This window comes from Salvelinus fontinalis, chromosome 26 (genome assembly GCF_029448725.1).
Source record: "Salvelinus fontinalis isolate EN_2023a chromosome 26, ASM2944872v1, whole genome shotgun sequence".
NCBI lineage: Eukaryota > Metazoa > Chordata > Actinopteri > Salmoniformes > Salmonidae > Salvelinus > Salvelinus fontinalis.
Window position 1 is genome coordinate 46,801,830 of NC_074690.1, and position 15,949 is coordinate 46,817,778.

The 15,949-nt window shown below is 42.3% G+C and overlaps 2 protein-coding genes across 4 annotated transcripts; both read right to left on the reverse strand.

Annotated features, from left to right (window-relative positions):
• Positions 1-380: 380 nt before the first annotated feature.
• si:dkey-127k13.1 (uncharacterized) lies at positions 381-9,631 on the reverse strand. Of its 3 annotated transcripts, XM_055884166.1 has the most exons (12): positions 9,545-9,631; positions 6,588-8,951; positions 5,717-6,143; positions 4,643-4,713; positions 4,472-4,557; positions 4,278-4,338; positions 2,788-2,863; positions 2,635-2,682; positions 2,212-2,456; positions 1,775-1,984; positions 1,212-1,300; positions 381-1,123 (listed from the first exon to the last, which is right to left on the reverse strand). In XM_055884166.1, the coding sequence occupies exons 2-12, from the start codon at positions 8,886-8,888 to the stop codon at positions 1,045-1,047; spliced, it is 3,693 nt and encodes a 1,230-aa protein (XP_055740141.1). In that variant the 5' UTR covers positions 8,889-8,951; positions 9,545-9,631; the 3' UTR covers positions 381-1,044. The 3 variants fall into 3 exon arrangements, 2 of the variants coding, with proteins under 2 accessions (XP_055740141.1, XP_055740142.1); XM_055884167.1 differs by lacking the exon at positions 9,545-9,631 and having other exon boundaries at positions 6,588-9,535; XR_008754755.1 differs by lacking the exons at positions 381-1,123; positions 1,212-1,300; positions 1,775-1,984; positions 2,212-2,456 and having other exon boundaries at positions 2,661-2,682; positions 2,788-3,708.
• Positions 9,632-10,175: 544 nt separating this feature from the next.
• Positions 10,176-15,450, reverse strand: LOC129824472 (uncharacterized). The gene is made up of 6 exons (XM_055884168.1): positions 15,066-15,450; positions 14,744-14,920; positions 14,445-14,541; positions 14,054-14,207; positions 13,869-13,894; positions 10,176-11,127 (listed from the first exon to the last, which is right to left on the reverse strand). The coding sequence occupies exons 1-6, from the start codon at positions 15,270-15,272 to the stop codon at positions 11,114-11,116; spliced, it is 675 nt and encodes a 224-aa protein (XP_055740143.1). The 5' UTR covers positions 15,273-15,450; the 3' UTR covers positions 10,176-11,113.
• Positions 15,451-15,949: the final 499 nt, after the last annotated feature.

Sequence of the window (15,949 nt, forward strand, 5' to 3'; positions counted from 1 at the left end):
CCAGGTCGCAATTGTAAATGAGAACGTGTTCTCAACTTGCCTACCTGGTTAAATAAAGGTGAAAAAAGAAAAATCCTTTATCAGACTTGCATGTATTCATTATTGACCTGTCATTGGGGAATAGTCTTGTTCCTATACTGTTCCTATATTGTCATTTGGTGTGCGCCCCAAATGGTTCCCTATATAGTGCACTACTTGGGAACTGACCCCCAAAAAGTGCACTATAAAGGGAATAGGGTGTCATTTGGGATTCACTTTAGATGAGTTGTCATGATTCACATTCAGAATGTTGTATAGCTTGATGTTCTAAACACTGTCACCAGGAAATGGGTACTTACTGACAAGCTAACCTTACATGACCATAGAATAAGACTGGAACGTTCAAATATGACTATTTATTTTAAAAAAGAGCAGACTTTTCCATAGAAAAATAGAGCAGTGTCTTCTTTAATGTCCTGAATTTACAGTTGAACAGCCTAGACGGGCGACCATGTTGGATCAAATACTATTGCAGTGGGTCTAAAATGAAGTCCCAGTTTCAACCAGCGGCGTAAGTCTGTCTGAATGATACCAGGTCCCACCCTCCCAGGAGTTCCGTGTGGAAGCTGTAAATCTTGACCAGTCCGATCACAGATGATTTCAGTTGATTTGACAATGATTTGATTAACTTGGTAATTCAATGTAGTTTTGTTAAGTCACACCACTGCTAGCATGTACAGCAGCAGTTGATTGTCCTCAGAGCCACATTTAGAGACAGTTATATCTGGTTCTTATTGTCTGCGATAGACCAGCGTCCTGGCCAGAGGGTGTACTTGTATATCAAGCTGCTTCACGGTACAGAAAAAGGCTTCTACCTTACTGGCTGTTCTTGCTTGGACAAGGCTACTCACTTATTTACTGTCCTATAATGCTTAGAAGCATCGTTTGATTAGGACACTGGCATTCTGAGGCCGCATGCCAAATGGCACTATTCAAACTACTTTTGACCAGAGCCCTATGGCCCTCTTAGTCTGAGGGTTGGAAGCCAAGCAGGCTGTGTTATGTTCAGTGTGCAGGACGCTGACGGATCGACGCTTTCATCTTCATCTGCTGCTCGATCATCGCATCGAACTCCTCTCTTTCCCTGAGGAGAGGAAGGAAAGAGAAGAAAACAGATTCAGACCCAGAAATAAATGTAACGGTGTTAGCCTTTAATTCAGTGAGCCACTTACCTTTTACTCAGACAGGGCCCTTTCAGGTATTTGTCTTCTGCCTTCACCAGAGACAACTCGTCCACTCCAGCTATGGCATAGATAATAGCCTACACAAAAAGACATCACCCTTCAGAATAATAACTAATTTAAGACACACTCCAGCTATTTTTTTTTTACTTTTCCCGTTGAAAAACAATATCAATAAGTATAAAACAATAATTATGAACACAGTAATGTAAACACACTTAAGGGTAAAACAAAACTGCACACTTCAAGGATTAGGGCATTCAAGGAGTTGGTCTGATGTCATCAGCATTCCTCCTTGCTTGAGGAACAATAGAGAACAAAATAGGAAAGGCCCACCCCCCCACTTGTGCCATGTCATGTCATACCTGGACCACCTATTGAGAAGTGCCTTTTGTTAAGTAAATCAGGTGTTAAATGAGGTGAAAAAGGAGACTGGAGTAGGACTTCTAACGTTACTTCGACAATAAAGAATGGTGGTAATAACAGACAGCAAATAAAGACACATGTGTTTCGATGGACAATAAAGTTGTATTCTTATTCTACAGCATTCTGACCTCTGGTAGCAGCACGTCCAGTACCAAGCGGATGCGGTCTACATCGGCCAGACAGGGTGCGGTGAGGGGGGCGGTCTCGTACACCCCTCTCAGGTACTGGTACACCTGGTCCAGCTGCTCCTCGTCCTCCAGGTACGTGTCCACAACTGACCGACTGGCCGCCAGGAACCAACGCAGCCACTTAGACTGCTGCTGACCACTGATTACGCCCTGGGGTTAGAGAGAGGGTTTATCTTCTACATATAGAGCTACTCCAGTTTGGAGACAATATATTACATACAGAGAAAGATGGAAAGATAGAGAATGGACAGAGAGAGGGGGATGGAGAGAAGATACTGACAGGCGAAGGAGCGGGACGGACAGATGGAGGGAGAGAACAACTGCTATACCGAGTGTGAGTGCCTGGGAAAGAGAGAGGCATCGGCATGGTTACTCACTAGAAGGCGTGTCTCCACCCGGCGCTGCCTGACGACGAAGTCCACCAGTTTCTCGTTGGCACGGTTACGTGCAGCCTTGGAACGGTCAGGCAGCAGCTTCCTCCTCCTCTCTTCCTCCTGCCGTTTGCTACCCTCCTGATTTTCCCCTTCCGGGTCAGAGGTTACGTACTGCTCCTCCAGAATTAGCTTACTGGGGAAGGTCAGGTCTGAGGTGCCCTGGGGGTAGCACCTTCTCACTGGGCAGCCTGGGGGAGGGATCATACAGGTAATGTATTGATATATCTAACCTTTATCTCAGTCACAGAGAACACATTATGTGGTACTAAAGACCTGTTTTAAAAAGGACAGACAGCATTTGAGATGACTTGAGGGAATGTCACTGTATCAACATCGGAAAACATCAGTGAATGGACATGAACTTACTTATGTCATCAGAAAAGTATTCAATGAAGGAACCGGTGAAGCCGCATCCTGAAAAGACAACACAAACATTAACGACGACAGTCATGGGGAATATAACACCGAGTATAATCTGGGTCAAGGTGCTCATTCTAAGAGAAGTGCAGAATAGTTTACCGATACGGATTCTATAGTCGGCTATCAACGCCAGACACCATTTGATGGCAGCATCATACTTCTCTCTGGCTTTACACTACAGACAACAGGAAACATCAACACAACAGTCACCAGAAATGTTGACAAAATATACGCTGAACAAAAACATTAAACGAAACAATTTCAAAGATTTTACTGTTACATATAAGGAAATCAGCCAATTGAAATAAATGCATTAGGCCTTAATCTATGGATTTCACATGACTGGGAATACAGATATGCAATATGTTGGTCACAGATACCTTTAAAAAATAAAATAATAATTGGGTGTGGATCAGAAAACCTGTCAGTATCTGGTGTGACCACTAGACCGCCTCATGCAGTGTGTCACATCTCCTTCGCATAGAGTTGATCAGGCTGTTGATTGTGGCCTGTGGAATGTCCCACTTCTCTTCAATGGCTGTGCGAAGTTGCTGGATATTGGCGGGAACTGAAACACACTGTCGTACGCGTCGATCCAGAGCATCCCAAACATGCTCAATGGGTGACATGTCTGGTGAGTATGCAGGCAATGGAAGAACTTAGACATTTTCAGCTTCCAGGAATTTTGTACAGATCCTTGCGGCATGGGGCTGTGCATTATCAAGCTGACAAATAAAGTGATGGCAACAGATTAATGGCACGACAATGGGCCTCAGGATCTCGTCATGGTATCTCTGTGCATTCAAATTGCCATCGATAAAATGCAATTGTGTTTGTTGTCCGTAGCTTATGCCTGCCCATAACATAATCCCACCGCCAACAAGGAACACTATGTACACAACATTGACATCAGCAAACCGCTCACCCACACGACACCGTCTGCCCGGTATAGTTGAAACCGTGATTCATCCATGAAGAGCACACTTCTCCAGCTGTCCGGGTGGCTGGTCTCAGATGATCCTGCAGGTGAAGAAGCCAGATGTGGATGTTCTGGGCTGGCGTGGTTACATGTGGTCTGCGGTTGTGAGGCCGGTTGGACGTACTACCACATTCTCTATAACCGCATCGGAAGCGGCTTATGGTAGAGAAATTAACATTAAATTCACTGTCAACAGCTTTGGTGGACATTCCTGCAGTCAGCATGCCAATTGCACGCTTCCTCAAAACTTGAGACATCTGCAGCACTGTGTTGTGTGACAAAACTGTACATTTTAGAATGGCCTTTCGTTGTCCCAAGAACAAGGTGCACCTGTGTAATGATGCTGTTTAATCAGGTTCTTAAATTGCCACACCTGTCAGGTGGATGGATTATCTTGGCAAAGGAGAAATGTTCACTAACAGGGATGTAAACAAATTTGCCCCCCAAAATTGAGAGAATAAGATTTTTGTGCAAATGGGACCAACTCTTCACATGTTGCATTTATGTTTTTGTTCAGCGTATATATAAAATATATATATAAAAACTGTATCTATATTATATATTAGTTCTGTGGAGTTCTTAAGAAACTGTTTTCTTCAGTTACCCTTACCACTAGCTGATCAGCCTCTTCACAGTCAAAAGGCTTCAATGTTTTTAGGGACACAGAAAAGCTTTGAAGGAAAAACAAAAAGACAACAGTTAATATTGGAGCGCGGAGGCTAATCCGGCAATCAGGGAATGGACACCAGTTACAGCTCATAGGGAATGACTGTGGGAAGAGCTGCACAGAGTTTTGGTTCCTACCCTTTTCGTATCCTCTTTTTGTCAAACAGCAGGTCGTCAATAAACACAATGCTGGCTTTCTTCAGCTTACGGTTCACACTCTTCACCTATGGAGTCAAACAGCTTCTAGTTCAGTTGCGACTGATGACTATTCAAAATGAATTTAGTTGAAGCACGGCGTTCAATACTCACCATTGCCGGCCAGAAAGGATAGTTTCTAAATTTGCACCAAACACATATTCCTTCTGTTATGGACAGTGGCTCTGAAAAGAGACAAATAACTACGGGTTATTTTAATTTGAATTAACAACTCAACATAAGCTATAGTACACACATGCAGGAAGGCATCATATCATCAAGGGAGTTGACCAACGCGCTCTCGCTCTCTCACACACCAAACCGGCCCCCACGTGCATCCACACGCGCTTGTCGATGTTGTCTATCCCCACCAGACACGTTCATGACACGCAGGCTCAAATACCAAAACCAACTGTGAACCCACCATATTAAAATTGGGGACAGGTCGAAACACACATGAAACAATGATGGACATTTAGCTAGCTTGTTGCTGCTAGCTAACTTGTCCTGGGAGATAAACATCAGCTTGTCATTTTACCTGAAATGCATATGGTCCTATATTTTAGTTGTTGTTGATCTGTGTAGAATTTTGACCCATTTTGAGTCATACAGAAATGTGTGTTCTCTACTCCCGACAATTAATCTACAGGTAAATCAGGAAACATAGGTTGACTCATCTTTCAACCACCCACGTTGGTTAGCATGCTTGTGAAAACCAAAGAGTAGATGGGAGAGGAGGGACTTGCGGTGCTTCAAGGATCTCAACGCAGACGCTCGTTGACGTGCACGAGCAGTTTGGATTAAATTATTAAATAACATGTAGGGCCGGGACAATACCAGTATCACAGGATCACAAACACGAAACAGTCAAACTCTTTGGCCCTTTAAAAACCTGCTTTATGTAAATTATTGTGTGCTATAGTTTGGAGAACAAATAAATGTGACTCTGGATCACAAACATGATATTTTTTCCAACATTAGGGCTGTTTTCCTACAGAAATTAAATATGCTCTGTTTTGTTTCCTTGCCACGATACTAATGAGTATCACAATACTGGTATTTCCCGGCCCTAATAACACGCATGTGTACATATATTTACATAATATTATTTATAATACATACATAAATAATATTTTGCAGGTGTCGTTGCGCACGCAACGTAGCCAGTCTAGGCAGCACGTTACTCACTTGTGTTATTTAAGAAACTGGGCAGATCTTCCTCGTCGTCTTGCTCTTCCTCCTCTTCAAGAGTCAGTGATGTCACACGGTCTTCATGTACGCTTAACTCGATGGAGAGGTCTGAGGACAGGGAGGCATCTCCTGTGTCTTCGTCTGGTGAGTCTGACTCCTGCAGCTCAAACCTTGGTCTGCAGCGTTGGAGTGGCTCAGTGCTGGTCGTGTCACCGCTCTGCAGACCAGCTCCCTCTGCTGTCTGGCCCCTCCTGCTTCTACGTCTGAGTTTGGCTGGGGGGCCTTCCTCAGAGCTGAAGGTATGGGACCTTCCCTCTGCTGCAGGCTTCACCTTCTTCTTCACTCCCTTCACTGTAGCCGAGTTCTTCCTTGGCCTAACTCTGGGTCTACCCCGAGGTTTACTACCGGGTAAAGCTAAGTGTGTCTGGGAGAGATTACATATATATTTTTTAACAATTTTGTATTGAACATATGAATACTGGGATTTCATTTAAACAGATTGAAATGCAATAGGCAAGAGAGAAGGTTATTGAACGGTGATTACTTTTAAACACTGACCACAATCCTGAGCACTATTCCGTGTTTGACCATTCACCTGACAACGTAATATAGTGTTAAAGGAAAAGGAGGTGACCTGAGGTTCATGACAACTTGTTTTTGATAAGAGGAAATACAGTGCATTCGGAAAGTATTTCAGACCCCTTTCCCCACATTTTGTTGTTACAGCCTTATTCTAAAATGTATTAAAACATTTTCCTCAATCTACACTCAATACCCCATAATGACAAAGTGAAAACAGATTTTAACCTTAAAGGTTAAATAAATAAATAAATGTTTCTAATCAGTGATGAAGATGATAATACAGTACCTTCTCCAGAGGGCTTAGTTCCAACAGCTTCCAGGGGGTGATGGGTGAGGCGTTCTGAGGGCCCTCTGTCTTGGAGCCCAGTCCCAGGTGAGACAGGGAGGCAGAGAAGGGGTTGTCTGTTCCTGTGGAGGATCCGGGGTGAGGGCCTGGCGTGGAGCTAAGAAAGAGCTGCTGCTGTACCCGCTGAGGTCTGCCTCTGACTCTCTTAGGTGTGAAGCGGATGCCAGAAGGGCTGAGAGTAGGAGAGAGGCTACTCTGAAGGCTGGAGGAGAGGTCTGCAGACAGTACAATGAGTGAGGATGGGACATCTGAGTCTACCTTGAGGGTCTTTACTTTTTTTGTATATTTTCTCTTTGGAAGCGCAGGAGGGCTGCATGTGGGAGAGGAAAGGTTGAGGGAGAGGTCTGCAGATAACACAGGGAGTAAGGAGAGGACTCCTGAGTCTACCTTGTGGGTCTTTGATTTCTTAGTATATTTCCTATTTTTTACAGTCTCCTCCTGTGACTGTTTCGTGTCTCGTAACTCTACCTTATGCTTCTGTGATTTTTTGGATGTCTTTTCCCCATTTCTCACAGTCTCATGCGAGTCCTCCTTATGCCTCTGTGATTTCTTTGTGTAGTTCCTCTTTCTCACAGTCTCTTGTGATTGTTCAATCCCCAGTGACTGTTCTACCGTATGGCTTTGTGATTTTTTTGATGCCACCTTGTTTACCTTATTCGTCAGTGATTTCATAGATGCATTTTTTCCAGTCTCCTCCTGTGACTGGTCAGTCTCCTGGGTCTGTGATTTCTTTGTATATTTCCTCTTTTTCACAGTTTCTTGTGAGTGGTCTACCTGGTGGGTTGGTGATTTCGTAGTTGTCTTTTTCCCATTTCTCACAGTCTCCTGTGGCTTGTCTCCCTTATGGCTCTGTGTTTTTTTTGTATATTTCCTCTTTATTACCATCTCTTGTGACTGCTCTCCCTTATGGGTTGGAGATATTTTAGAGCCCTCTTTCTTTACAGACTCCTCCTGTGACTGGTCAACCTTAGGGGTCAGAGATTTTTTTGTATATTTCCTCTTTATTACCATCTCTTGTGACTGCTCTCCCTTATGGGTTGGAGATATTTTAGAGCCCTCTTTCTTTACAGACTCCTCCTGTGATTGGTCAACCTTAGGGGTCTGAGATTTTTTTGTATATGTCCTCTTTCTCACCGTCTCCTGTGACCAGTCTATCTTATGGGTTGGTGATTTTATAGATGTCTTTTTCCCATTTCTCAGTGTCTCACTCTCCTGTGACTGGTCTACCTTATGGCTCTGTGATTTTTTGGTATATTTCCTTTTTCGCCCAGTCTTTTGTGTCAGGCAATTCTCCTGTCCTACCTTAATAGTCGGTAGGGGTTTAGATGTTTTTCCCCCATTTGTCACAGCCTCACTCTCCTGTGGCTGGTCGACCTTATGAATTTGTGATTTTTTAGCCGCCTTTCTCCCATCTTTCAGATTCTGTGGTGACTGGCACAGAGTCCTTTGCTCTTTGGCACATTTGCTTAAAAATATCCCAGTGGCAGTGATACTGTCATTCTGGCTGGGTTCAGCCCCCATCCCCCTGGCCTGTGAGTTTGTGTATCCACCAGTGGTTAGAACATTATGGCCTGTTAGGTCTCCTTGTCCTACAGAAGCACTGGAGAGATGGGGCCACTTCTTACTCTGTCCCTTGTTGGCGCTCTGTAAATCCAAGGTGGGGCACGGTGGTTCAAAGGTGGCCTCAGGTGACTGGCACTTATCCTCAGGCACAGGTGAGCTGGGTGACTGGAGCTGTGTCTCAACCTTTGTTTGGGCATCAGGTGACTGACACCTGTCCTCTGGTATCACAGGTAAGACGGGTGTCAGTGTCACAGCCTCTGTTTGGTCCTCTGGCTGTAAACATGGATGTGTAGCTGTCGGGGACTGGGCCTGATGGATATGGTGTTCTGTGTCAGTCTGGAGTGTCTTGTGTTTGCGTGGCCTCCCCCTCTTGCGACGTTCACCCTGTGGCTGTGACGCATCAAAGGTTCCTTTCTCTGCTGTCCTCTTTTTTTGGGGTGAAACAAGTGTTTGAGATGGGCTAGAAGGGTTGGTTGAAACTCGTGTTTCAGATGGGGTTGCAGGGTTGGTTGAAATGGGTGTTTCAGCTGGGTTAGCAGAGCTTGTTCGTTCTCCATCCCCAAAGCAGTGTGTGGGAGACGGAAGGCTAACTCCCAGCTGTGGAGTGGCTGTTTGCTGGTTGGCCCAAACCGAGGTCTTCTGTGTGGAAGAGGAAGAACTGTCCTCTGGAGAACTCATGTTCAGGGCCAGGCAAGCTCCAGTGCTTCAGCTCCTCAGGAGGACAAAGCTCATCATCTTGAGCTGTGGTGGAACCATGCAGGATGTGAACAGGTTTATTCTTTGTGTTGATCAAATAATGTGAATTTCAGAGAGGGATGTCATCTTAGGGCTTGTTGTGTGCATCTAAGAAACATTTTAGCAAAAATCTGTTCTGCTAACCACAGCTTGTAAATAATTGAAAGTTCTGCTTTGCTAGCTATAACTTTAATAACAGGCCTAAACGCTTTTGCGTGTAAATAGCTAGTTGTGGGGATTGTGGGTTTACCATCGACAACAATACCAACAGGTAGATAAAGTAAATTAACTAGCAACACATCTGTTGTCGACACTCCACTGATCAGTCTCGTCGAAATTTCACAACAAAAATGATCAAATGACATTACAGACAGTTGCCTAGCTTTGATAACTTTTTGTATTTACTTTACATCACACCGTGTTTGCTGGTCAAGCAACAGTAGCAAGCTAACGATAATTATATCACATACTCTGTACTGGCTAATCAGATAGCTAGCTACTGTATCGGATTGCAATTAATATTTCGCTAACAACCCAGCAAGAAATAATAGTAGCATAGAAGGTTCCAAATACTGATTTGTATAAAGATGTATACATACACATAGACACAGCAAGATAGATGGAATACTTTCTTCTAGATACTTGAAAGTTTGCAACTCCTCTCAGCGTCTCGTCAGCAACTCTTAAAAAAGTAATTCCGGGGTCACGGAATTTAGAACATTTTCAGAATAAAATTCGCCCACCTAATAGTAGAAAAGTGTCAATAAGGTGTAAATAATTGTTTAAACATTAACATTGTTCATATTTAAGTGACATTTGCATTACATTTTGGTTTTAATACATGTTCCAAGGTCAAATAAATTCCCCCAATGCGAATCACTGTATATGGAATACATATTGGCTTGTATAGCAAAAGGTATTCTGGGGACCGTACTAAAAGTATTGTAGGGAATAGTCAGTGATGTCTGTAGAATGTATATATGGTGTCATTTCATGTGGCTCTGAATAATATAGAGTGTTGCTGGCCTTTTACTGTGGTCAAATAGCTTAAAATGGGGGCTTAAATATAAACAAATTATTCTATGTGCAGAGGGAAAAGTGTGGTTGGGAGTACTCAGTAAGGTCTGTATAAACCAACTTCAAATGACCCGGTGCTATCTATGGTCCTGAAGTCAATGCCTATACACACTAAACTATCAACACTCAAATAACAAACCCGTAAGGCAAAAATATTTGTCAAAACAAAAATCTAATTTATTTACAATTTAAACAAATCAACAACAACCAGGCTATAGGGACACAGTCACTTCAGTCACCAATTGTATCAAATGTGTCAGTTAAAATTCATGATCATACTTAATTCATTTCATAAAATGTTTCATTTCGTAGCAATCCCTTATCAAATACATACATTCAATTAGTGATGGGCACAAATATGGAAAATCAGTATCAGTTGCATTTTCGATTCGATATTGATATTATATCAGTTCATAGAAAATACATTGCAACTGTGTGAATGTTCACTTTTATGTGACGTCCAGACAACTGCTTGTGGATTGCCCATTGGGCCAAGTGTGTTCCGGTGGTATAAACTTACTTAACCCCTTTTAATACAATGGGAAGCCCATCCACAATTGATGACCCATCAGCTGGCACTTAAATATTACTACAATTTTACTGCAGCACCCAGAATCGTTATTGCTCTATAAATCAAGTGTATTTTATTTAGTCCTTCGTACATCAGCTAATATCTCGAAGTGCTTCTACAGAAACCCAGCCTAAAACCCCAAACAGCAAGCAATGCAGGTGTAGAAGCACGGTGGCTAGGAAAAACTCCCTAGAAAGGCCAAAACCTAGGAAGAAACTTAGAGAGGAACCAGGCTATGAGGGGTGGCCAGTCCTCTTCTGGCTGTGCCGGGTGGAGATTATAACAGAACATGGCCAAGATGTTCAAAATGTTCATAAATGACAAGCATGGTCAAATAACAATCAGGAATAAATGTCAGTTGGCTTTTCATAGCCGATCATTAAGAGTTGAAAACAGCAGGTCTGGGACAGGTAGGGGTTCCATAACCGCAGGCAGAACAGTTGAAACTGGAACAGCAGCAAGGCCAGGTGGACTGGGGACAGCAAGGAGTCATCATGCCTGGTAGTCCTGACGTATGGTCCTAGGGCTCAGGTCCTCCGAGAGAGAGAAAGAAAGAGAGAAGGAGAGAATTAGAGAGAGCCAAGATGTTCAAAATGTTCATAAATGACAATATGTGTTCCATATGCAGTGATTCGCAATGTGGCCGCCAATGGAATGGATGGAGTAAAAGGCCAGCAACACTCAATTTTATTCAGAGCCCCATGAAATGACACCATACATTCTACAGACCCTACTTAGTACTTCTTTCCCTACTTTTACATCATCACAAATAATCATTTTTCCTGTACATTGCTATATTTTTACCGTATAGTGTCCAGGCACCCCATTATTAAGCTATTTGACCACAGTAAAAGGCCAGCAACACTCAAGAGTCCCATGAAATAACACCATATATAGATTCTACAGACCCTACTCGAATAGTTTTTTCTCTATAAGCCAATATGTCATTTATAGACCTACAGTGTATTGCATTGGGACAAAAGGAGTGGGTGGAGTAGAAAGGGCTGCTGGGTATTTAGACCACAGTCATTCAAGAAATAACACCATCTATAAACTCTAGTCTAGTGCGACATCAGTAGGGTCTGTAGAATATGATGTTCATTTTCTTAAGATCCAAACATTTACCAATTTATTTATTTTTATTTGACCTTTATTTAATTAGGCAAGTCAGTTAAGAACAAATTCTTATTTTCAGTGACGCCTAAGAACAGTCAAGGAGCTCCACGGCCTAGGAACAGTCAATGTGCTCCACCTTATAATATTATTTATCTTATATGGAGTAGTAATTCTCTTTAGTTTTAACATTATGCACTATGTAAAGCTGCACACAATTATTGATTTCATGTCATACACCGCGTTTTACCGCAGACCTTTATTGTGAAGGCAAAATCGGAAGACCGGAAGTCTTAACGTTTCTACCGGGACACTAATGCTGCTACCATGACGGTAATGCAACTGTTGTAGCCAAAACACAACTTCTATCGTCGGGTTTTGCACCTTTTGATTCATTGCATATGTAGCACATTACACTGAATTTAGGAACAACGCAATTATATTTTCCTTTATTTCAAGACAAGTTGACAACATTAAATATTTTGGCAGAAACCCAAAATAGATAAGGAATTAAAAGGAATTTACTGTAACTGTAACAAACTAGTGATTCAACATTAGTGTCTGAGACAATAATAAATAAAAAGCAAGAACAAATATATTCTTATATTTATATATATTTATTTCCAATGACAGCCTACCGGGGAACTGCCTTGCTCAGGGGCAGAACGACAGATGTTTACCTTCAGCTCGGTGATTCGATCCTGCAACCTTTCGGTTACTGCTTGGCCCCCCTGACACTCGTGATCGACAGTAACCAATAATTCACCAATGAGGATAGAGCTATGGCGGGACCTTTAAACTCTCGTCAAGAGGACGATGGAAAAAAATATTTTGTTTTAGGTAATTTTGTTCGCGAATTATGTTTATTTTCTTTAGATTAGCTACATTTTTTTGTTTGAGTTTTCATTGATTATCATCATCATCGATCGGAATATCTAGCAGGTAAGATCACTGTATTAGGCTACAGTAACGTTAATATGTTAGCATGGTTCGGTTAACAAGGTTTACAGTGTAGCTACGGTAACGCTAACGCGTTAGTAAACTGGTGTTTTGACACTGACACAGGTTAACGAAGTAACATAACTTTAGCTAGTTTAACGTCCGATGACTCAGACCATCAAAATAGTCTGTTAACCTCACTATTTTCATACTAATCTGGAGTTATTATTTTCATTGATGATGACGCTTAGTTGATAGAGATAATAGATAAGTAAAACAAAGGATCGTCTTTTGATGGTGTTTAATCTATTGATCTAATTAAGTTAATAGTTCTACTTTTCAGCCTGTATTTGAAGTATTAATAGTGATGACTTGCATTTTAAATGATATACAGGCCTAACGTCACACGGTATGTCTCATGTGATATGATGACCATCTTCTTTGGGGAACGTATCATCAATACATTATTTCTCATGTGGGAAATGTTGTTGTGTTATGATTTCAGTGAGAGACGTATGCCTTCCCAAGGGATGGCAACTCATTTTGCCTGATGTGGACCATAAGTGAGTGTCCAAGGCATTGTTCAGGTAATCGGGGAATGCGATTCCAGAGATGGACTTTGCCAGTGTTGACAAAATGTGGTGGGACTGCTCTAACCCTCTAACCATTAGGCTACCTGCCGCCCCACATAGGGTTCTGGTCATGGCTGGGAAAATGTTACATGTTATTCCATCACAATCATGTCATGAGTGTAATACTGTATTGTGAAAAAAATACACGGGGGATTAGGAATGATACAGACAATGACATTGATAGAACCCACCATCTATCTGTAATATTAAAGCTGATCTACCCCCAGGAGTGTTTTATCCACAGAGGAATAACACAACACAGACACAGTGCAACATGTTTCCAACCCTACCGAGAAATATCATATATAACAGTACACACAGAGCACGGTGAAACAAGTATGTGTTAATCACACGAATGAATAAACCCTTCGGATTAACAATGAGGCCATCCTTGTGCTCTCCTCACAGTTAAAAAGCTCTGGATGACAATACTGAGCGAAAGTAGGGGGGGGAAACGACAGTAGGACACGGATAAACTAAAGCAATTGCAAACTATTATGCCATGTTGGTTTGATACAAGCCTGCATATGTGAGGTTATCAATCATAGTGTGTATGAGCAATAAACAGAAGTGATTCTTGTGGTGAATTACCATTGATCTTGCAACCTCTTCTTTCCCTGTAATACAAAACATAATGTACTTTTTAAGATCTTTGTTTAAGCGGAAATGAAACTGAACGATAACGGGAATGCTGGTGTCTACAGCACAACTACAGTTTTTGGTTTTGTTTTTTGTATTTATATATATTTTTTACATATGAGCTGCTGTATACTCACATTTGTGTCATCATATAGTGTTTGCTGGACTCGCAGGCTTTCATTTGACTCGTTGCTGCTACCGCCTGGCTATTTGAAGCATCACATGAAGCAGAGCAGGAGTGGGACTGGTGGACAGCTTGGGTGAAGTTGAATTGTAACCACTCAAAATGGTCTACAGTAATAAAAAAACGGAACATTATTAAACCATCTTCCAGTGTCATAAAATAACATTTATAATGTAAGATATGTCGGTTATTCTGTAATCGCTATCACAAGAGTGATATGATTCATGGCCAGGTCTCCCTCGAATAAGAGACTCTGTCTCAATGGGACTTTGCTTAAATAAAGGAACAAATTAAAAAATACATGTGTATATATATGTGTATTCTTTGCTCCAGTAATAACGTACCTCTCTGTAGACTCAGATCTAGGGACATATTTCTCTGTGTGTCTCTGTGCAGGAAAATAGCATTCCTTCGTGCTGTTTCATTCGCATGCAGCATCGCCTGTATACAAAGCAAATCTACAGTCATTGACAATCTACATGGATATGTTGTTTTAGAATAGATAGTTTTGACCAAAAGTTTTGATTCCAAGGAGTTGTATCCTGAACATGAACAGCATACAATCTATAATCTATGTATTCTGAACATGAACAAGGATGTCAAACATGTGAATGTCTAAAATGACATTGGAGGCTACACTTACATTCTCCTGCAGGCTGAGGCTCAGGGACACGTTATTCTCTCTCAGTGTCTCAGCGAAAACCTCCATCTCCTGCTGCAGTGTGGTTTGGTTCTCCTGGCTCAGCCTTATAGACTCCAGCAAGGCCTGCTTTTCCTTCTCCCACACAACCTTTGCCCCCTCCATCTTCTCCGTCAGGGACTGTGTAACAGAGTTAAGATTGTACCGGTAAGCTCACAGTAAGCACTGGCTCGAGCTCTTGTACAGACAGTGTACCCTGGGTTGTACCCAGATAGGGAGGGCATCATACTGCTAAACAAGTATGCTAAACAACTGTGGTCCACACCTGTTGGGCTACGTCGCACTGGGCCACGCCCTTCATGTGAGGAGAGGTGGCCCACACCACGATAACGATGAGGGAGACCATGGACCACAAGGTCAGCAGTGCCATCACCAGGTTACAGCAGGTCCCGGATGACTTGGAACTCTTGGAACGAACCATGGTGTTGAAGGGAGCAGGAGCTCTGGTTGCGCTGGGAATGACAAAGATCATATCCCTTGTCGGTTATGTCTGACAACAGAGACAGACAGCAGTTGTACAAGCTCCAGGCGGAAGGACTCTTTTGTGTCCACTGTGATGGGAAAAAAATGAGAATTCTGAATCTCAGAAGTCCAGACAGAAGTGTACACTTGTCTTTATCAACTGAGCCTAACGACTCATGCTACACAGGCTGAAGAAGTACTGTATATTGGCAGGTTTTCCGTTTAACTGCAGAGTCCTCTTTCAACAAAAACACCTAACTTACCTTTGTCCAAATATCCTCCTTTAAAACCAATACCCAGTCTTTCGCCACTTCTTAGTTTGAATGCTTTTATAGAGGAAGAATCATAGCAGCCTCTCTGTTTATTTTACCATGCCAGGATGAGTGTACAGTACACGCCGCGCTCATCACCGCACATTCCATCTCACTACTTTTTAAACAAATCCTTTTGTAGAAGGTTGTTCACGTGCCAACTACTTGTAGAAATAAGCCTACACTTTCCCTGACAAATGGTTGTAGACTCCTATGACATCACCTAGAGATCAAATGCATCCCAAATGGCACCCTATTCTGTATCTAGTGCACTACTTTTGACCAGGGCCCACAAGGATTCAATTTTAGAAGGTCAAATGTTTATTCAGTTGTAATAACTTTTCCCTGACTTATTTTCCACATTCCTTCATTTGAC